Source organism: Podarcis cretensis (assembly GCF_951804945.1).
Source record: "Podarcis cretensis genome assembly, chromosome: 10".
NCBI lineage: Eukaryota > Metazoa > Chordata > Lepidosauria > Squamata > Lacertidae > Podarcis > Podarcis cretensis.
Window position 1 is genome coordinate 36,419,781 of NC_137179.1, and position 23,042 is coordinate 36,442,822.

A 23,042-nucleotide genomic window follows, 5' to 3' on the forward strand; every position below is an offset into this window, starting at 1 on the left:
AAATCAAAAGTTAGCAAAATAATATGGAGAGACACCCTTTTATTTTGTTTGCTTCTGTCTTCACATTACTCCTAAACTGGACAAAAATGGAAGTGTTGTTCTCAACAGTGTGAACAAGAAATACAAAAAGAATAACCACATATGAACATGCAACGGAATAAGAAAGATATAAGGATTACATGAATAACAGACTAAACAAGGTGAAGATTTGTGCTTTCCAATTTTGTTCTATTAAGCACACTTAAGATTTCCTCTGGCGGTACTGTCTTCAAGCTTGGAGCACTGCAGTTCAGGAAGCAACTAACAGGAGGAAATGGGCACGTTTTGGCTGGGGTGGGAATCAAGTGAGAGAGAGAATGGTAAGCATGCAGACCGTTTTCAAATATTTATAAGAATGTCAGAAAGAAGAGGAAAATTTGCTCACCAGTCCCTAAGGATAGACAATGTGATTAAAATGACATGTCTTAAGACCAGTTACTGAGAAAAATCTAAACCTAAACAGCAAAGGAACAAGCTCCTTAAAGAGGCTGTACAAACCCTTCTTTGTATGCATTGTTTTTTAGGATTGCTTTAGATTAGGAATTAAGTATGACCTACTGGGTCCATTTCCACTCTGATTAAATACCTATGTCATAAAAGGACTATCCCATGGTCCATCGGTATCTCTAGACCATGTCTGGGACAGGCAGGCAGAATCAGACAGACAGGTAGAATTAAGATAGAAACTTGGGACAGATGGGCTGGATAGAACTTCAGTAAGAATTGCAAGGCAGGCTTAGAGGATGAAGGCTTAGAGGAGGAGGTCAGGGGTGCACAATATAAAGTACTGGCTAAGACAGACAAAAGAGACACAGGGGAAGGAATACATGTGGAGCTCATGCAAAACTAACTGTGCCAATTGGTCAGCAGCAAGATAAAATGTCTGTGAATTTTGAAAAGCCAGGAGAAGATATTTCACCATGCAATCAAACTAAGCCCGCCCACCATCAGCATCTGCATTCACTTCAGTAACACTAAGTACTAATAATGCATTAGTTTTGCCACTGGCTCAATGCTTGCAATCAAGACAATCAACAGCTAACCCCAATAATAGTGGCTGTTGCCATAACCCAAAATAAATTTCTCCTGGAGAATATTTCATCAGAAAGGTAGCTACTGCCATCTGTCACCCACAGGCAGAAAATGCAGAGTTCAGGAAGCAGGTTGCCTCACTGTATGCAGAGACCACAGTCCATTTTGTCTCAAAAGATTGCTCCAACAAGAGAATGGTGACAGACAAATAAAAATAAGAATATAAGAAAGTGCAAAATAGTGCAAATAGGCAAAAATACACAAGAACTACTTCTCTGACACATAAAAGGAACTGAACAATTTTGACAATTTGAAAAGCTAAGAACAAATAGCACTGCAAGAAAAAAGAACATTGCAATAAAATAAATAAAAATCAGAAAGCCAATCTATCCACATAAAAGAGGATGGCCTCTGATCTTAGGAGAAATTTCTTACACATAAAGCCAACAGCCCCTTCTTCCTGAAAGATAGTCTATCAGATGGAAATATAGGAAACTAACAACCCTTGACACACAGAAACACAACCCTGCCAATAAGAAAAAGAGAAGGAAGAAGACCAAAAGCTGACAGAAAAAATATGTTCAAAATCAATGGGGGGGGGGAGTGTCTGCCTACAGCAAGGCAACCACCTCCCTCAAACACTGCATTTCCTGCCCCTGGGTGATAGATGACAGTATCTACCCATCTGCTGGACTACACTCTAGGGAGAAGGTTGTTTTAAACTCATTCTATAAGAAATACAAATTGAAAACAAATCCATTATGAAACCAAATAGTTACTGTTATATGTCCTAATTGTTTGGACAAGAACAGGAGAGAAGGTTGATGGATTTTAATATGCAAGATTACAGTTATCTTGTTATTGCGTATTTTTAATTTAATTACCATTTTTTTTACGGATTTTTCCTGATATTGTTCTCTTAAAATACGGAAGTTGAAAAGTCTTCAATTGCTCCTCTGTTGTTGCTGCCACCACTATAGTGCCTGAATTGATTAATGAGAATGCGTCTGGGTCTAGTTCATGATAACTGCAAAACAAAACATTTCATTATTTAAGAAGAGCAAGCAAGAGATATCAAATACATAAAAACTAACAATATTGCAACTTTATTATTCTGCAAATACTTTTGAAGTCTTCTTTTTATATTTACAGCACTATGCTGAATGTTTCAGTTAATTCCTGCTTTCATGTGACCTTTCCAACCCAGTGTGGATTTTCTGGTGAAGCCGTGAGCCATGGGCCATCAGCCTTCTTGGTAGCCGCTCCTAGACTCTGCAACACCCTTCCTTGAGAAACTAGACTGGCTCCCTATTTGTTGTCCTTCTACCAGACTTTCTTGTTCCAACAGGCTTTTGGGAACTGACAGCTGTGCTGTTTTTATTGTAATTGATTGTATGGTTTTAATACATTTTATATATGCATTGAGTTTTAATTCTATCAATTGTTAATTGTTTGTTAATTATTGGTTTTCCTATCTGTAAACCATCTTGAATCCCATAAGGGATAAAGATGGGGTATAAATATAATTATTATAACAACAACAACTAGAGGTGATATTAGTTATCTCTCAAGACAGGTTTTATTGATTTTACTCTTATTTTCTTATTCACCATGGGGACACCAAATCTGGGGAAAGGCAGGACAGGAATTGAATAACTAAAATAAAAAAATAAGAGTTTAAACTATAAATATAGCTGCAGGTTGGAACCAATGTGCAAAAGTTAAGAAATCAAAGCTCAAAGCTCAGTTTCTATTCCAGTTGATAAAATGGGGAAACGATCACTTCCATTATCCTCAGCTCCTTGGAAGTGGGGCAGACAAACACATAAACACTAAGACTCAGCTGGGGAAACAGCAAGAGCAAATCTTCAGTGGAATTATTTCAGAGTAACCCTGTCTGGCCATTCATATCAATGGATGAAGAGTTGTGAAAGTCATATCAAGCACTAGAACTTGGCACATGAAGAAGAAAGCACTGCCTAGTAAGTATGTTTGAAAAAAAGAATTCTGAAGCCTTGAAGTACATTTCTTTTGTTCCTTTCAGATCTTTTTAAGTTCATAGTAATTCTAAGAAATGAGAAAGTAGGAGAGATGCATTACCAAAAAGTAATCAATAGGGAATAACTCCATTAATAGGCCAGTAACTTTTGTTTCTTCTAAGTCATGGTAACATACAAGGGAAAAGCAGCTTCCCATCAGCAGTGGTTTGCTAAGACGCCACAAGAACAAGAGTTGCAAGATCAGTCTTCTGAACTGTACACTTCTTCCACTGAAGTATAACAGTTGTTGTTTATGGAAAACACAGAATACAGCAGGACAGGAGGTAAAAGAGGCTGCTAGGGCATTGTTGGATTATGCCATTAAAAATCATCACATTTATTCATTTTTACCTGTTCAGATTTTTCAAAGAATCAACATCAATGGAATATAACTCTTCTATCCGTTTTTTAAACAAACTGAAGTGGGCAATTGCCAGGTAAATGTTCAGCTGAGATCGCCACGGCAACTCTTCAACATATACCCGCCGCCATCTCTTTCGTTTCAAGAAGACGTTAGAACGCAAATTCAGCTTTTGTGTCAGCACTTGCATAGCTACTCTTCGTGATTCTTCTTTTTCTCGCCTAAATAAAAACCATAGTAAGACTGATTTATATTACGGGGGGGGGGACCTGTGTTGCCCAAAATAAACAATTCATAATAATTCCAACAGAACGGCTGTAAGAGGAAAGAAAAAAAAATCTGAAACTGTAAAAACAGCCACTTCTTGTCCTTGTTTGCATGTAATGATAAGCCAAACCAAAACTTAGCACAAAAGAGCAAACATGGACTTTGAGAGTGATCACCGCCACCTCCTTCTTCTCTGGTTGTTCTCTGCTACTGCACTGAGCTAAGCCATGATGTGATTTAATGTGTCATCCAAACCTAGACTCTTTTTTTAGCTCTCTCCCGGCAAACCACAAGATGTAGCCAAGCCTTGTTCTATGATTTATAGATCGTGGTTTGTCTGGGGAGCTAAATCACAAGCCTGGATTCAGACAACACACTAAAGCAGCAGCAGAATGACTGGGGAAGAAGCCCCCACACTTGCTTGTTCCTGCTAAGCCATGGTTTGGCTTGGCGTTACATGTGAACAAGACCTTGCTTTATTGAAATCTGGAGGGGAATTCAGTAGCTACACTGGTCTACACTGAAGTTGAAGTAACAAATTCGAAATTTATTAAACAAACAAACAAACCAACAATGATAGGATGGACGGGGGTGTTAGTGACCGAGTCCCCAGTTAGGGTGCAACAGGATCCATTTTGGATTTCTTGCCTAAATTCTAGTTCTTTCCTGATTTGGAGGGGAAATAGCTCAACTTAATCTGAGCCAGTCCAATTCAAGCCTGGTTAACATTAAAGAAAAATGTTTTCCAATGTCCGTTTCTAATCTCTTTAATGTGTTAGGCCATATCTAGAAATAACAAACATACCCGAAATCCAGTTAAACCTTATTCAGAGCACATAAAACAGCTGAATTACCTTTGCCAGTCAGATGATTTGCCCACACCATGGTGTTTAGTGGGATATTTAGGTAGTTTTTTTTCCTTGGAAATCTTGGCTTTTGTTTTTTTCTTGGATGTTGGTGACCCTGACGTCTGAATGAAAATATCATTTCGGTGCATTATACCATGAACATCTTTATCTAATGTCTGCTAGAATTTGTATCTAATTCTATTTATAATTTGTATTGCTAGAATTAAGCAACAAAACATAGCAGAGTAAGCTGTCTTACGTCTCAATCTGGAGAAAAAGACAGAATATTATTATTATTATTAATAATAATAATAACAACAACAATAAACAAGAACATACCGTAATAGCTCTTGAAAGGTGAGTGGTACACTGTATTTCCATAATGGAATTGGATACACAGCAGCACCCTTTCGTGAAAGCAAACAAACCTCACCTTGTCTTGGTAGCCAACCAATATTTGTTCTCCAGTGGGAGAAGACAGATTCTTTTGACATTACAGTAAGCTCAATATCCAGTACAATTGAAGGAATGGGAGAGGGCAGTCCCTGCATACCTCCATAGCTGTATTTGTGGTTAGTTTCAGTTTATTTCAGTACTACAGTGGTACCTCGGGTTAAATACTTAATTCATTCCGGAGGTCTGTTCTTAACCTGAAACTATTCTTAACCTGAAGCACCACTTTAGCTAATGGGGCCTCCCACTGCCGCCGCACCGCCAGAGCACGATTTCTGTTCTCATCCTGAAGCAAAGTTCTTAACCCAAGATACTATTTCTGGGTTAGTGGAGTCTGTAACCTGAAGCGTCTGTAACCCGAGGTACCACTGTATATGTATATTACAGTGGTGTTCTTAACCTGAAGCACCACTTTAGCTAATGGGGCCTCCTGCTGCTGCCGCGCCGCCGAAGCACGATTTCTGTTCTCATCCTGAAGCAAAGTTCTTAACCCAAGGTACTATTTCTGGGTTAGCGGCGTCTGTAACCTGAAGTGTATGTAACCTGAAGCATATGTAACCCAAGGTAACACTGTATTATGTTGTTGCCATACCTGGAAATAAGCTATCTTTCTGATGTTCCATGCAAGTTTAAATAGGGCTGACAACATATTACGATTCTGAATGTATGAAAAGCCTTGCAGCATATTCATTGAACTATTACTATCTTGTTATAACATGATTATTATTTAAGACAAATTCAAGACAATTTGATTATTTGGAAGGCTCATTTTAAAAGTACAGTGGTACCTCGGGTTACAGACGCTTCAGGTTACAGACTCTGCTAACCCAGAAATATTACCTTGGGTTAAGAACTTTGCTTCAGGATGAGAACAGAAATCGCGCGGCAGCGGCGCAGCGGCAGTGGGAGGCCCCATTAGCTAAAGTGGTGTCTCAGGTTATGAACAGTTTCAGGTTAAGAACGGACCTCAGGAACGAATTAAGTTCTTAACCTGAGGTACCACTGTACAGGTTTAAGAGATATATAGATTGTTCTCACTAATATATCATCAATGCTGAAAAACCTTTGGCAAGTTAGAGCTTTGGTTTACATATTTTATTAAGAAACACAAAAAATGGATGGATGGACATTATATTGCCAGTTATGTTCTATTATGTAAAAAAGAAACATTCATTTTCCACACAATTTATTAACTTACTTTCCCAAGTAACAACCTATATATAAATTAAGTCAATTATGACATGAAAACCATTATCCCTATTCTCGTATACCACTCAGCTATTAAGGAGAATCCTTGGAGTTTCTACTACAGTGCCATAGTTTACACTAATTTAATATCAGCTCCTGAACAGCAATGTTGACATTTGAAAGAACATAACAATATTTTAGAATCATATATGTGTGTTTCAGGGCATATCCAAAATATATGAACACTATATTTACATATATAAACATCTATGTTTTCCACTAGACATAAGCTATTATTAATGCATTTTATCATTATTATTAATGCATCACATCAGATAAGTCTAAGTGAGTTAATATTATACAACTTACTGTTGCACGACCTTTTTTTCCTTTTTTAGCAACTCGCTTGATACCTAGAAAGAATCTGTTCCGTCTGTGAACAAGGAAATTAAAGTTACTGTGAGGACACACAACCAGCAGTATGTACATGCTCTGTCCTCAATGGAGGGTTTCTGCAGGAGAAGAGAGAGTGAGGCTCAACACATGACTGACTTTCAAGGTAAAAGGCCAATGGACACTGTAGCATACCAGACTTAGGAGCCAACCTTGAAGAGGGAACTGAGGACAAGGTAAGTGGAAGGGCGTTAACTCCATAAACAGAGGACAGAATTCTGATGAGCTTCTGTAACTAGAAAGGAACAGACAAGCTATAACAATTGCTGAGTGTGGGTGCCCTATGATGAAAAGAGTCCTGAGCTTTTTCCTGGAGTTCTGAAGGACTTGCCAGAATCCTTGAGTGAATGGTGGAGGTGTTTGGGAGCTCTGAAGGTATGGTAATATCAAACAAAACTCATATTGAAGGAAAAGCAGTGAGTAATTTCACAATTATTATATGCAAGAGTGTTTCTGTGGAGCTCTTCAACCTGGGAAGGTAGCCCGTCTAGGAGAAGGAAAACTCTGACCCTAAATTTCTGCTGCCTTGCGGGATATCTTTGGCAGAAGAAAGGGCTAAAGAGTAAACCCTACCCAAATCTGGAGGGGAGTCCCTAAGACAGTTGGATGGCACCTTGTAGACCTTCTTCTGGCAATTCCTGCAGCCAAGCTAGTGCCAAACTTCTTGCTCTGCTTTCCTTTGGATCAAATCCTCAGGGTCAAGAGGAGGGTCGTCATCTGGGCAACCCAGGACCTCCATCCACACTGCCCAGGCTTACACTCTGCGGAGATCACTTCAGTGCTGCTAATGCAGCAGTTTGACTCCACCCCTGGAGGCACACTCCATTATTTCTCAAGACGTACAGACATCAATAACAAAGCCCACATGACCTGCTGGATGTTTTCAGTGAAAAGCTCAGAGATGAAATAATTTCAGTTATTTGCTCTTAAATTTGTGCACCTACTTTTTAAGGTAGTCTAGTACATCATCAGTCCATTCTAGTATTCGTGAAAATCTCTCTTCAGTTATGGCTTTGTACACAAGCTTAACAAAATATTCAAGGAAGCGAGGACTCTTCTTGAATTTCATCACTGCGTATTTATAAGATAATCATAGTTAATATCTTCCATTTAGCATTGCTTCAGCTTTTTATTAGAGTATTCCACAAACATACTCATTAGAAAGTTGTACAAAAATAGAATTAACCCTTCTAACTCCTAGTTTATGACACTCCCTCTCAAAAGGATAAGAGGAGTTGGACAGAATGCAAGACCAATGCAAGAGCAAGAGCAATGCAAGAGCAATGAGTTTAGTTGAGGACAAACTCAATTGATCTTTTCCAAGACTTAATGCCTTTCTTAGGTTGATAATCTTGCCTCTTATATTGTCACTATGCTGTCAAGACTCACAGCCCCACATGGCAAGATCAACCACTGGCTTCACTTGTGGGTGAATGTGAGGGTCCTCTGGGGAATGGCTAAATAAAGCTCTCAGATTGCAATATTCCATAGCTTTGCTACCATATGAAGTACAGTCCTTGCTTCTTCAGAGTGGTAATGGTTCCTTGGGATCAGACTAGGCCAAGGAATTTGATGGCTCTTGCGTTTAGCCCTCTAACCTGGATAGTACACAGCACTGGAGTGCAGTGCTGATTGAGGTAAACCATGACTGCCTCTCTAAGCTCCTGGACCAGGAGAGAAGGCACGGGGGGGGGATTTTCTTCAAATTACAGATTGTGTGCCAAGAACATGACTACTGGAGCAAGGGTGCCATATTGTTGGGCTGGCAGCTACTGAGTTCAGAAGTGCTAGCCATGCCTCACTAAAGTGGAAGCTCCCCCCCCCCCCCGGTTAGTTCATTGGATAAGAACTAACAAAATGGAAGAAAATTATTTTGATACTTGAAGGTAAATCAGCAAAATGGATTGACATGAATTCCACAGTCAGCCACCCTAAAGTAAGTATCTGAGGACAGCCCTTTCTCTGTTCTGGGGTTTTCCTCAGAGCAGGCAGGGAAGGGAGTGGAGAGGGAGAAGCTCTACTTGCACAAAATGTATGATTTTGTTGATATTTTTTCAAGATACCAGTTAGAATACTAAATGAAAAACAAAACAGTATGCTTTTAAAATGGTTACCTTCCTTATGAGCATTCTTCGTTTGCCAATTTGAAACAACAGGATACAAGAGTAAAACATCTTCATCTCCTGTCAGATCCAGTCCTAGATGGAAACAATCCAACAATGGCATAAAAAATACATAAAGGTTATATACGCTGAGCACAATCTACTCAACGTTAAGCACTTTCAGAGCTACTGTTTTCAATGGTAGAAACCCCACTGAAATCCAACAAACTTAACAGACTAGATTTGGAGCTAAATTATGCACATTGTTATTATTTATTAAATTTCTATTACCACCCTTCATCTGAGGATCACAGGGTATTTTACAATATAAAAACACAGAAATACATAACATAGTAACAAACAAAAACAATATCCCACACACACATACATATATAGACATACAGTTTAAAAGGTCATAGACTGTTTAATTAGCCAAAGGCCTGGGTAATACTCAGACATCTCTTCCATTGTCCTGTAGCAGTAGTACCCAACCTGGATGACCTAGATGCTTCTGAACTACATCAGCCTAAGCTATCAAGGTCAATGCTGATGGGAGATCCAACACCTTTTCAAGGGCACCACAATGGATAGTAGAGATTTAGGGAGTGTGCCACATCCACAGGTTTTCACATTTTCACTCACCATGGGCAAGGATGCAATCAGCCTCTGGGAAGCATGATGAGAACTACAAAGATGGAAGTGCCAGCAGCTGTGTGACATTCCCCATGGCAGAAAGTATGGGGAAGAACACTGGGGATTGTCTGGCAGCTGTGAGTCTCCTCCCAGAGTGCTTCAGCCATAAAATAAGTGCCAAATAACTTTCTGCTCCAGGCAAAGGGAAACAACATTTCCTTGGCTGTTGCTTGATAGAGCTGCAACTACTACCTTGGATCCCAAATGCCCTGGAATTTGGACATTTTGGCTCCCAAACACCGCAAACCCGGAAGTGATTGTTCCAGTTTATGAATGTTCTTTTGGAACCCGAATGTCCGATGGGGCTTCCGCAGCTTCTGATTGGCTGCAGGAGCTTCTTAAAGGGTATAGAGTGACACTGCACTGAGAGTTCCAAACTACAGTGGTACCTCAGGTTAAGTACTTAATTCGTTCCGGAGGTCCGTTCTTAACCTGAAACTGTTCTTAACCTGAAGCACCACTTTAGCTAATGGGGCCTCCTGCTGCTGCCACGCTGCCGGAGCACGATTTCTGTTCTCATCCTGAAGCAAAGTTCTTAACCCGAGGTAATATTTCTGGGTTAGCGGAGTCTGTAACCTGAAGTGTACGTAACCTGAAGCGTATGTAACCCGAGGTACCACTGTACTGCTCTCTGGGAATTTTCCAGCATAGTGATCTCAAGGGGTGAAGTGCTGTCTGCACCCACTGCTTCCTCTTAAACATCCTAAGTTACTACCAAGATCAACAGCAGGCTCTTCCTCTTTCTAGTTCTGGGCTTGTACTATCCCAATAAACTGGGACATGACACCTACCTGTACAGATCACTAATGCTGTAATTCTTTGCGCCTTTAACTGTATGACCAACTCCAGAATAAACACAGATAGCTTCTGGTTGTTATGGCCTTTCAAAACTAAAGCCCTCAGCTAAAAATATACTATTCCAAAACAGGGGTTGTGAAGGATCCAGAAGCCATTCTCCAAATTACCACAACCTTGCGGGTCAGCTAGAATGGAGCAGATGTCATGTTCTCTAGTCTCAATCCCACCTCCGGCTCAGAAGAAAATTCAGAGGGAGAGGATACATCCCTCAGGGAACCATTATCCCCCATTCCAGGATCTTTGAGGCCAGAGGATAAGACTTAACCTGATTCCTGAGACTCACAGGCCACCTCCGCCATGCATTCCTCACTGCCCCTATGCAACAGGAGTCAGCAAATGTAAATCTGGCAATAGCCCTTTTAGAAACACAAACAGATCCTCAGAGGGGCTTAATTAACAGCAGGGCCTGACAAGCCAGCTCTCAGAAAACTTCAACAAGCTAGAGAGAGGGAGCTCTTACTGGATGAGTTCTTACCAAAAGCCACCACAGCAAGCAGCCCTGAAAGACCTTCCCTCTGTGTTTCTACATACTGTGATGCAAGCTTGGGACTCTGCTTTATCTGAGCTGACTCTGCTCTTTTGGACATGAACCCATCCTTCCAGGAAGGGTGTCCTCACTTCTCCACCACAGCCTTCCCTGGGAGCCATGAGCCCAGGTATGATAGGACAGCAGACTCCTAAAAACTTTTCTCAAGTTAGCACTTTGATTGTAGGGAAACTGCGTTAACGGGAGTAAACAAACTGCAAATGCCATGCTGTGTATTTTTATATAGTTTCTGTCTACTGTATTTATGATTCATCGCTTCATTAAAAGAGTGCCAGTGGCAACAAGAAAATAAAAATGCAAAAAATACATATATCACTTCTACAGGCTGAGCACCTTTTCTGCTGAAACACAAAGGTATAGGAAATACCTAAGCTGTTTTGCAGCAATTTTTGAGTTTTGAGAGCCTTTTCAAATGTCATGACTAGTATGTTTTTGAAGAAATCAGTTACCATAATGCAGCTGAAAATGTATTCTGATAAAAACAGAATAAAGGATTATAAAAAACAATTATGTCTGCTAAGTGACAGATTTATATTTAAAGGTAATACCAACAGTGGATTAATACAGAAATTAGATTAATATTGATTTTACATTATCTCTCTTTCATATTCAAAAAAGGAAACAAAAAACCCATAGTCAATATTTAAGACATGCAATATAAAAGGCTTAGTAGAGATTGCATAAGATTAAAAAAATTATACACATTTAAAAATCTACCTGGTTTCGTCAGTTTGAGCATGTTGGTTTCCAGAGCTTCTAAGTTCTCATTTACTTTTTCAGCCATAGCTATTTGGCCCTTTGTCCTTCTGGAAGGAGTCTATAACAATCAGTTAATAAATTATTATTTTCCCTTTATATTGCACTCGACTAAGCTGAAGCACCATCACAACTGTAAATACAGGATTAATTGTAAAATAAATAAATAGCTAATATTTCTCACTCTTTTTTTTTTGAAAAGAGATGACATTTCATTTGCATCCTATTTACAAACACGAGCCTGTGGTTCATCCATACAAGAGTGGCTGTTTTAGTGGAGCATTGCTGCACTACTGACCTCCTGACAATGGTGTTGCTCCTGTTTATCCAGACAGTGGAGGGCAGCAGCCAGGTTGAGCCGCACTGCGGCACTATCCTGGTACCATCATGTAAAAAAACACAAAAGCCCCAGAAGGTAGCCAAATTCTAATTTAAGCTATAGCTAGTCTTCAAACCACTGAGTTTTGTTAATTTGGACCTGAAGAGTTTGTAACCAATCAAGCTGAACAACCTCCACCAATGGTAAGCCTTTGATAAATCTTTCTGGTTTTCCTGTTTGCTTCAACTGCAGAAATGTGACGGTCAAACACATGGCATGTCATAATACATAGCTACTGGGCTGTGTTCGTATTGGTGGGTTTCAACCCACCAATTAATCTCTTCGAACAAAATAACTCAGTTAATCCCTTCCCAATGAAGCCATTGATTGGATACTAATATCCAAAATGAGGAAATAAAAAGTATGGACAGTTACCTCTTCTTCTATTATTTCATCCCCTGTTTCTGCAGTTACAGCCGACTGAGATGTTCCCTGTGAACAATCCAGCAACCTTTTCCCATAGTTAACAACAACTATTGCTAATTCATATTCTTTCCATGAGCGCAGCACCTAATGAATATACATATATATTTATTTCCATGTGATAAAGGTAAAGGTATGATAGCCACAAGTTAAACAAGAGAATCCTGTAAAAACAGAATACTATAACATCTTAAAAACTAATGCTTGGATCCAAAGAAGCTTGTTGGTGGGTGCAAAGTGCTTCTGTATGCACATTACATGGGCATCAGGGCAGGGAAGGTATCATTAGAGAACTACCATTTCATAGGGGGTATAGGTAAGGAACGATAAAAGCCCCCTTGCATGAATAAAAGCAACCTCACACTCCCCTGAATCCAAGCTCATGAAATATATTACAGCACAATTTTTGTAGGTTTATTTTATCATCAGCATCTGGTGTGTATGCGTCTGTGTACTTCTTTGCATGCCTCATCCACATGAGGTCTGGAAGGTGGCAACACAAGAACGGGCCTTCTCTATAGTGGCTCCCTTTTTGTGGAACGCTCTCCCCAGGGAGGTTCGTCTGGAGCCTTCATTATATATATTTTAGGTAGCAGGCAGAAATGTTCCTCTTCAACCAGGCCTTTGGTTGATTAATATTCTACAGCCTTTTAAATGAGTCTATGGGAAGGGGGATTATTGTTTTGCTGTTTTGTTTTACTTATTTTCATGTTTTTAACCTGTATTTTATTATGGGAAAGTGGTATATAAATCTAAATAAATATACATAAATACATACATACAAAGATACATACATACATACATTTTTTTAGATGAAGAGAAAGTGGAGACAAAATGGCAGTTGGAACAGGGAAGCCATGGGGAAGACGGGAGTCTGAGAGGAAAAAATATGGGGTGGGGAAAAACGAGGCTTCTGACTACACAAAACTGGGGGAGACAAAAAGGTCTTAAACTAGAAATGAATAAGATAGAGGAAATAGTTAGGGAAAGATGTTTAAATGCCTGCGGAGATGGAGCTGTAATGGTGAATGAGCCTTTCATCTAAGGTAGGAAAGCAAATTGCGTGTTGGGAATTCTATTTCTCTAAAGGTTGCTTTTCCTGCCTTCGGCCACATGGTGGCACCAAACCCTCACTGATGCCTTCTAAAAATTGAACCACAATTTTTGTGTGTGCAAGAAACCCCAAAATTGTTTACAGTAAATTCAGTCCATCATGTTGATTAAGGGCCTTGTTGACAACTTGTTGATCAAGACAGTGAAGGATTCTGCTTGACCTAGCACAATGAATCCTTCTCTAGTGCATTCCTATTAAGTTTAAGGAAATATCCAAATCTTGCAGAAGCATCTAAGAATCCAGAGAGAGTTGTCAAGCACTGACATTGGCCTGTTCACAAATAACACTAGCAAACGTTTGTGTTAGCCATGGTTTCGTTAATAAACCAAATAATAAATTCTAGATGCGACAAATACCTTTACTGTGAAATAACAAGAGCAAGCAATCATGTGCTGGAGGCTTTCGTAGCATGCGGTTGATCTTTTTTGAAAAGTAGACAACGGCATCTCTTGAAGAACAGTAAGATACTTAATGATAATCTGAAAATACAGGGATGGCCATTTAACAACACAGTAGTAGAATACTGCATGACTGATGAGTCAAAATGAACCCCCAAGGGATGCTGAGTTGGCCCTGTGCCAGTTTTGATGCCTCTTATAATGTTCCCACAAAGGTGTGCATCATCATGAATCCCCACGAGGGCCAGCGATGGACTCAGTCGGAACAGAACCTGGCATGGTGTTGCGCCGCCTCCACAACACATACACACCCAGGGCCTGTCCCAGCCCTGTGTATGGTGCATTGCAAAGGCTGCAGCATGCTTTCTCTGTTGCCGCCATTGCTTTTACACTAACACCACTCACCAGCTTCCACTGGGCTCCTAGACACTTCAGCAGAGGACGAGTGGTGGCACTTTTAAATGAAAGCTAAGTTCAGCTCCCATCCACGGTGGCCGCTTGCCACGTAAAGTCACCCAAAATCTAATGCCCTGACCCAAAGATCTGTGGAATCAATGCATTTCATACAATTATGGGAAAGGACATTGCATTTTGGATAAGTTAAAATAGTGTCTGGCCACCACAGATGGGAACTGATCTTAGCTTCCATCCAAAAGCCACGCTTATCTGATTGAGGACTCACATTGGCCTGGTTCCTCCACCTTAGCTTAATTTTCATCTCTTGTTCAATTTTAAGACAAAAATCCCTGTTAGGAGTGATCTTTGCTCATCTTTCTTGATTCTTAACCATCTTGGCTTCTAATAATTGTTAATGTGGAAGCATTAACAGTGCTAGCTACCAACCAGCTTCCCAAGAATTATGATGTCTATTAATTGCTATTTACCATTAAATTATTCTTATTCATTATTTTTCTTGGATCCTGTCCTTACTCTTCAGAGAGATCCCAGAGCAGCTAACAATCACAATGAATCCAAAGCGGCAGTAAAGCCAGTTTTTAAAGCATGGATAACATCACTATCAGTGGCAAAATGGTAATAAATATCATCAGTTTTAAATATGTTCTGAAGGCCTGCGGGAACAAATAGGTTTTTAATCAATGCCTGAACAAAACTAATGTGGGTATGTTAAGATGAACATTATGCAGCCTAATATTTATAAACTGCTTTTACCTGAATGACTGGTTTTGAAGGAATCCTGTGATAGATCAAGGGAGCTAAAAGACCATAACAATGAACAACTGACTGTAGTGCATAATTCACATCATTTAACCAGTTGCTGAGTTCAAGTGCCACTAGCATTCTCCCACATTCAGCTATTCTAGCAACCTGGGAGAAAAAATATTTTCATTTATACATTTCCATCACAGATCACATGCAAAATAAAAAGACATTTTCTTCAAATATCAGAAGTACAGCAAATGGTACAGAATCTCTAATTTTCAGGTATTTCTGATAAGCCTAACTATAAATGTGGTACAGTGGTACCTCAGGTTACATACGCTTCAGGTTACATTCGCTTCAGGTTACAGACTCCGCTAACCCAGAAATAGTACCTCGGGTTAAGAACTTTGCTTCAGGATGAGAACAGAAATTGTGCTCTGGCGCGGCGGCAGCAGCAGGAGGCCCCATTAGCTAAAGTGGTGCTTCAGGTTAAGAACAGTTTCAGGTTAAGAACAGACCTCCGGAACAAATTAAGTACTTAACCTGAGGTACAGTGGTGCCTCACAAGACGAAATTAATCCGTTCCGCGAGTCTCTTCGTCTTGCGGTTTTTTCGTCTTGCGAAGCACGGCTATTAGCAGCTTAGCGGCTTAGTGGCTATTAGTGGCTTAGCGGCTTAGCAGCTATTAACGGCTTAGCGGCTTTAAGAAAAAGGAAACAAACATTTCGTCTTGCGACGCAAGCCCATAGGGAAATTCGTCTTGTGGAACGACTCAAAAAACGGAAAACTCTTTCGTCTTGCGCGTTTTTCGTCTTGCGAGGCATTCGTCTTGCGAGGTACCACTGTACCACTGGATTCTTCATAAAATCCAGAAAAGGGTATTTTTTTGTCATATGGTAATTGTTTAGAGACAATTTTTATCACATTTGCAAATGAAAGCAAAGTTAGCAGTGCACCCAAACTGTAATATGGAACATTTTAATAACATGTCTACCATTTGGTGGAAATACAGTGCTACTAGTTTAGCTTCTGACCCTGCTGCTATTATTTAAAGCAATGGTAGATAATATAACTCTAGTAAGGTAAAGGTACCCCTGCCCGTACGGGCCAGTCTTGCCAGACTCTAGGGTTGTGCGCCCATCTCACTCAATAGGCCAGGGGCCAGTGCTGTCCGCAGACACTTCCAGGTCACGTGGCCAGCGTGACAAGCTGCATCTGGCGAGCCAGCACCAGCGCAGCACACGGAACGCCGTTTACCTTCCCGCTAGTAAGCGGTCCCTATTTATCTACTTGCACCCGGAGGTACTTTCGAACTGCTAGGTTGGCAGGCGCTGGGGCCGAGCGATGGGAGCGCACCCCGCCATGGGGATTCGAACCGCCGACCTTTCGATCGGCAAGTCCCAGGCGCTGAGGCTTTAACCCACAGCGCCACCCACATCCTTTAACTCTAGAAACCACAATATTGCTTTTGTTGCTAGTACACTGGTCTTGTGAGAAGAAGCTTTCTTATGCGTAATTCAACAAAAAGCCTCACATTTCACACTCTTCCATCCATTCCCTACTGCTCTGCCTCATATAATGGCCATGAGCTAGCAGGGCAAACCATTACCAAAATATAAATTTCTTACAGGTCAAATAACAAGAACAGACTTAAGAAATGGTTTGGTAGAACACCACAAATCGGGAGCAGAGCTGGAACACAAGGAATGCCAGGCCTAGAATACAAGGGCTGGACAGAAGGGCGGAGGCAAGTAATTGACTGAGACGTGTAAAGAAGCAGCTTTTGCTACAACAAAAGTCCTATTATTTTAAAAGGCAACTATTAATGTGAAAGCAGACACGTGTGAAAATTCAGCTCAACCCTAAATTTGCATAGGGAAGCGAGTGTTAAAACTTGACACATAAAAAGAGCGAAGTCAGTCTCAAGGACACCGCATTAATGTAACACCACACATACTTGTCTACTGTATCTTAGATCGTTGAAACAAACAGAATCACAGAAGAGATTTCCTTCAACCACTGTGATGTCATTGATGATAAAAATGCTCCTGATGAACAAGTATAGAAGGTTTGGAGACGCCCGAGATAGAGCTTCAGGAATTAATCTACAAAATACATAAAAAGCAAAGCACATAAAATATGTGAATTAGCATGGCATAGCAATGAAGATGCTCTGGTCCATGGGGTCACGAAGAGTCGGACACGACTAAACGACTAAACAACAACAACAACAACAACAGCAATGAAGATAAATAAGAGATAAACTAGCTGTGATACTTTACACTAAAAGGCTCCACCAGTTCTGGTAAACCATTTGTTGGCACCCAAGCATTCTCCAGCCCTGCTCCCTCCCACAGCCTATCATCACCTTGGGTGGATGCACCTGGTCCCAGCTCCCACTGGGTGCTAGCTAGCTAGCTGGGTCAAGGCAGGTAAAAGGGGAGCCATGAGTAGTGGGTCATCACCATTCAGTAGGCTGACTCCAGGAGAGGAACCATGCGGGGTACATGGGGGCAAGAGTGTGAACTCCTGGGATGTGTTTGGAGTAGGCCGCCTCAAACGTGAAGGCAGTTGCAGGGGTGTGTATCAAGCACATCCTCTATATCCTATCACCTTCTAGCAGCAAGAATCAGGAAGATGAATAAACAGCTTATAGACAGCTTCTCTATTTTAAAAAATATATAGGCCCATTAATAATCTAAAAACAAGTTTTGCTGATTACCTGTTCTGAGGTACAATCAGAGTGCTGCTTACAGAAATAACTGTGACATCAGGAATAAGAGGTTCGAAGACAAAATAGTCCCAGAGCGGTAGAAATGCCTTCTTAGATAATGCATAGTTTTCAAGCTGAAAAGCAGACTAAGGGGAAATAATAAAATGAGCAAAGGCTATGAGCAGGAACACACACTTCCCCCCCTTTTTTTCTCCTCTCATTTTTGTTTTAGTTTGCTTCTTTGTTGTTAAAAGTTGCATTTTTTGTATTGATATAAACTAAAAACCAAAGCTCAATAAAATATTTATATAACAGAACATTTTTTTCATATACCTCTCCTATGAATATTTGAAGTAACATTGATGAGTACTAAAGCTGTTAAATTTATTAGTAAAAGCTATCATTAATTTTCAGGTTACATGTAAATGAAAGCAACATTCTTCAGAACAGAAGGTGGACTGCCAAAGTAGCATAAAACAGCAACAGGGAGAGCACACACCATTTTGCATGTCTTACTGATCCCTTAGTGAGTACATCACTGTATGGATGCTGCTGAAAGGAAGGACTGGGCTTGTGGCAGAGTAAGGGAAGCCACAAATCCCAGAGAGGTGTGAGTCAAAGAACTCGAGTTGGGTTTGTAGTCTGTAGGAATCAGGGGTGGGAGCGGGGTGGATCGTACAATTGAATGTAGAAAATGAAAAGGAGGATCAGAATAAGATGTGTTACAAGGGATGTAGAAGCTTGGCAGGTGGATCCTTTAAGATCTTTGTGTTCAGGAGACCTGAAGTTTTGATGAATACATCATTTCATGAACAGAAATACTGGCATATGGTCTAAAACAGGGGTCAGCGACATGTGGCCCATGGCCCGGATGCGGCCCACAACGACCATTTTACTAGCCCATGAGCCACCTCCGAACCAAGCCGCCTGCTTGGCGAGTCCCTGCGTGCTGCACTAAGCTGGCGCAGTGCGGCGCAGGGACTCGCCGAGCGGCGCCGGAAATCGCACCTGCGCACATGCAGATACCTATTTGTAGCAGCTTCAGAGAACAACTTTTCCCTTGGAGGTCAGATAGACTTCTCCCAAAATCTCTGGAGCCTTCCTTCATCTGCTACCTGCTCCTCTTCTCCAAATAAAGCCCTTTTTGTCCTTAGAAAAAAGGAAAGGGCCAGGGCAGCAATTGTACAAGGGCAGAATTGCATATGTAGCATTTCTGAATGTTCAGAGAACCACACCAAGTGTTTATGAGCAATCAATATTAAATTTCAAAGCCTGCAATTCATTTTGGAAATGAGCACAACCCCATCTTTAGTTTGGGCAGTCTATTTCTTGTTTACTCAAGTCATCTTGCCTTATCTCAGCTAAGTAGTACAAATCTAATGTGTGATCTTAGCCGGTGACTGGCAGTGAATGTCGTGTTCACAGGGGCATTGTCAATAAACATCCCCCATTTCCTTTTTTTGTACAAATTCAAGAACAACTTGTGTGGACAAGAAAAGCAAACCTCAACAGACCCCAATATAAGCTTTAAGAAACTTAACTTTCACATGTCCATAGCTATCACCATTATTGAGTAGGAAATTATTGAGAACAGAGGAGAATAGGGAGATTGTGTCTGCAGGATTTCTTAGTTTTCTTTTAATGCCCCAGGGGAAGAATTTTGTTTTGCGTGCTATTATGTATCAATAGTTACTGTTTTTATTCCCAAAATAGCAAGGAGAGAGATGAGATGATAGCAATATTCTAAAGGAAAAGGAAAAGGATGGTTAAAAAAACCACAACCAAATATGAATTGCTTCATTAATAAAATTTTCTACCTGAATCAGGTATGCTCGGACAGCAGCAGCAGAAAGAGGAGGGTATGCAAGAATTGGCTTAGTTGTTTCTCCAATGCTATCACTGATAAGATTTCCATCTGAGTCATATGCTGCAACTGCAAATATGTAACTCTGGTTGGGCTCTAAGTCTTCTACTTCCAAGATGCAAGTTTCATCAAATGGTACCTTAAAATAAAGAATAACTTCATTGGGGTCAAAAAAGAAATAGCACTAGGGTAATGGACAGCAGTATAAACAACGATAGCAGCAACTTTGGTACCATACAGTTTGGCACGGTTATGGGAGGTGGGCTTTAAAAGCTTGCCATAAATCCCCTAAAAAGATGTGTGCGATTTACACATTGTAACCAAAGAACTTTGCTATTACCGAGACTAAAAATGCCACTAAAACCTGGATGATTTCTAAGTGACAGCTCCCCTTCATTTGCTTTTCTACGGGATATTTGCCAACTTCCTCACTGTGTCATGAACTGGCAGGATGACGGGGAGGAGGAAGAGGATCACGGTGAGGGGTGTAGCCAGGACTAGGACACACCGAGGCAAGCAAGGGATGGGGAAGGAAGAACTCATGGGGTGATGGAGGATGGTGAGGGGATGGTGGTCAATGCACAGGAACCAGAGCAGCAGGACCCATCACCAGAGCCAGAGAGGCCCCTGACTCCATGAACACAGTGGGCTCTGAGGCATAGGGAGGGCAGCAGGAGGGGCGCTCTAGGAGGCTGAGGCAGGCAAGGGCAGACGGCCAAGCTCCCTAGCTGGCCAAGTGCGGCTCACTAGCTCTGGAAGTGTGTGATTCCTCAGCTGGAGAAGGCAGAATATGTGAGGGCCACGTGCCTCTGCAAGGCCAGATGCTGCAATCAGCATGCAGTAAAGGGAAGCAGAACGGAGGTGAAGTGTCTGTTCAACTGCCCATGTTGATGGACCTTGGCTTGGATGCTCCTTGGCCTCTATGGGGCTGTGCTTCAGGTTTGACTCTGGGCTGCATTCTGATCACTGGACTTCAGACTTGGCTGCTTGGATTGACCCTGGACTGCGTTTCCTGACCTTTGGACTTTGGACCAGGTAGGCCAGGGGTTCAGAAAACATTGCTATTCTCAGGTCTTTTACACCACAACAGAAATCAGAAAAAGTTCACCTATCAGGCATATCATGCTTTAAACTTCAAAGAACGAAGTTCAAAGCATGAAAAGAAGATGCCTGTTATATACAGTGGTACCTCGGGTTAAGTACTTAATTCGTTCCGGAGGTCCGTACTTAACCTGAAAATGTTCTTAACCTGAAGCACCACTTTAACTAATGGGGCCTCCTGCTGCTGCCATGCCGCTGGAGCACGATTTCTGTTCTCATCCTAAAGCAAAGTTCTTAACTTGAAGCACTATTTCTGGGTTAGTGGAGTCTGTAACCTGAAGCATATGTAACCTGAAGCGTATGTAACCCGAGGTACCACTGTATGCCTGTTCTTCTGATCAGTAGGTGAACCATTAAAATTCTATTAGAGAGTAAAAAATAAAAAGGTGCAAAAGATCCTGACAGAAAAGAAAGACAGACTGAACGACCCAATCGAGATTGAAGAAATAATAGAAGCTATAAAAGATTTTTAAAAAGGAATGGCTCCAGAACCAGATGGATTTACATTTAGTTATTACAAAGAATTGAGGCATACCCTGACGGTACCATTGAAAGAAGTTATGAACAATATTTTGAAGGAAAAGGATATTCCGGAAACTTGGAAAGAAGCCTTTATTACATTTATTCCCAAGCAAGATTCCGATTTAACACTAGTTAAGAATTATAGGCCGATTTCATTGTTGAATACTGATTATAAAGTTTTTATGGGAATATTAGCAGAAAGATTGAAAAAGGTATTGCAAGAATTTATTCATGAAGATCAAGCAGGTTTCCTTCCTGGCAGACAGATGAAAGATAATGTGAGAAATATAATTAATACTTTGGAATATTTGACTGCTAGGAATGAGAAACAAGCTATATTGATGTTTGTAGATGTGGAAAAGGCCTTTGATAATATATCTTGGGAATTTATGTTAAAGAATTTAGAATATATGGAGGTAGGAAAAGATTTTTATAATGGAATAAGAGTGATTTATACAGAACAGAGAGCAAAACTGATTGTGAATAATGTAATTACGGAAGAAGTGAAGATATTGAAAGGTACAAGACAGGGATACCCTCTTTCTCCACTATTATTTATAATGGTCCTGGAAGTCCTTCCGAGTTCAATTAGACAAAATGAACTAATAAAAGGGGTGACAGTAGGTCAGAATGAATATAAAGTTAAAGCCTTTGCTGATGATCTGGTAATAACGATAGAAGATCCATTAAAAAGTTTAAATGAAGTGTTGGAGGAGATTGATCAATTTGGTAAGGTGGCTGGGTTTATATTAAATAAGAAAAAAACTAAAGCAATTGTAAAAAATGTGGACCATAATGTAATAGAAATAATGCAACAAGAAACAGGAATTGAAGTGGCAAAGAAGGTAAAATACTTGGGAATATGGTTGACTTCAAAAAATATTGATTTATTCCAAAATAATTATACACCGGTGTGGAATGGAATTAAAAAAGACCTGGAGGTATGGGGAAGGATGAAACTCTCTTTTTGGGGCAGAATTTCAACGATTAAGATGAGTGTACTTCCAAAGATGTTATTCCTATAATCAAAGGGACTATGATCTTTAAAGAGTGGCAGAAAGTAATTTCAAGATATATCTGGCAGGGTAAAAAGCCAAGAATACAATTTAAGTTATTAACAGATGTGAAGGAAAGAGGAGGCTTTGCCCTGCCAGACTTGAAATTATATTATGAAGCATCCTGTCTCTGTTGGTTGAAGGCATGGATAAAATTAAAAAATAACAAATTGTTAGATCTAGAAGGATTTGATAACAGATTTGGATGGCACTCGTATTTATGGTTGGAGAAGAAGAAAAGTCATAAGGGTTTTGAGAATCATATCTTCCAGAGATCTTTAATTAAAATATGGGATAGGTATAAAAATGTATTAGAACCTAAAGTCCCACACTGGCTGTCTCCATTAGAGGTTATGAGTGTAAAGAAAATTAATATGAGAGAGAATTGGATTACATATGGAGAATTAATAATTAAAGAAGGAGGAAAATGGAAAATGAAGCCATATGAACAAGTAACAGAATATGTGTTTGATTGGTTGCACTATTTTCAGGTAAATGAAATGTTTAAAAAAGATTTTAAAGAAAGTGGATATGCAGAAAGTGAATCGAAATTTCAAACAGAGATAATAAACAATGATTATAAAATATTGTCAAAAATGTATAAATGTTGTTGGAATGGCATACGATGGATGAGGAAGTAAAGTCGGTTATGATACATTGGGCTAGAGATTTTGGA

General features: G+C 40.3%; 1 protein-coding gene across 2 annotated transcripts in view; it reads right to left on the reverse strand.

The window, feature by feature from the left end:
• CFAP54 (cilia and flagella associated protein 54) overlaps nt 1-23,042 on the reverse strand; it is a 108,701-nt gene that overhangs the window by 45,712 nt on the left and 39,947 nt on the right. For both annotated transcript variants that reach the window (XM_079991868.1, XM_079991867.1), the window contains exons 23-35: nt 19,642-19,827; nt 17,834-17,970; nt 17,069-17,216; nt 15,121-15,276; nt 13,909-14,031; nt 12,391-12,525; nt 11,598-11,697; nt 8,795-8,878; nt 7,625-7,751; nt 6,597-6,660; nt 4,593-4,708; nt 3,462-3,692; nt 1,956-2,098 (exon numbers count right to left, since the gene is read on the reverse strand). In XM_079991868.1, coding sequence (XP_079847994.1) covers nt 1,956-2,098; nt 3,462-3,692; nt 4,593-4,708; nt 6,597-6,660; nt 7,625-7,751; nt 8,795-8,878; nt 11,598-11,697; nt 12,391-12,525; nt 13,909-14,031; nt 15,121-15,276; nt 17,069-17,216; nt 17,834-17,970; nt 19,642-19,827 — 1,750 coding nt within the window. The remainder of the gene's footprint in view (nt 1-1,955; nt 2,099-3,461; nt 3,693-4,592; nt 4,709-6,596; nt 6,661-7,624; nt 7,752-8,794; nt 8,879-11,597; nt 11,698-12,390; nt 12,526-13,908; nt 14,032-15,120; nt 15,277-17,068; nt 17,217-17,833; nt 17,971-19,641; nt 19,828-23,042) is intronic.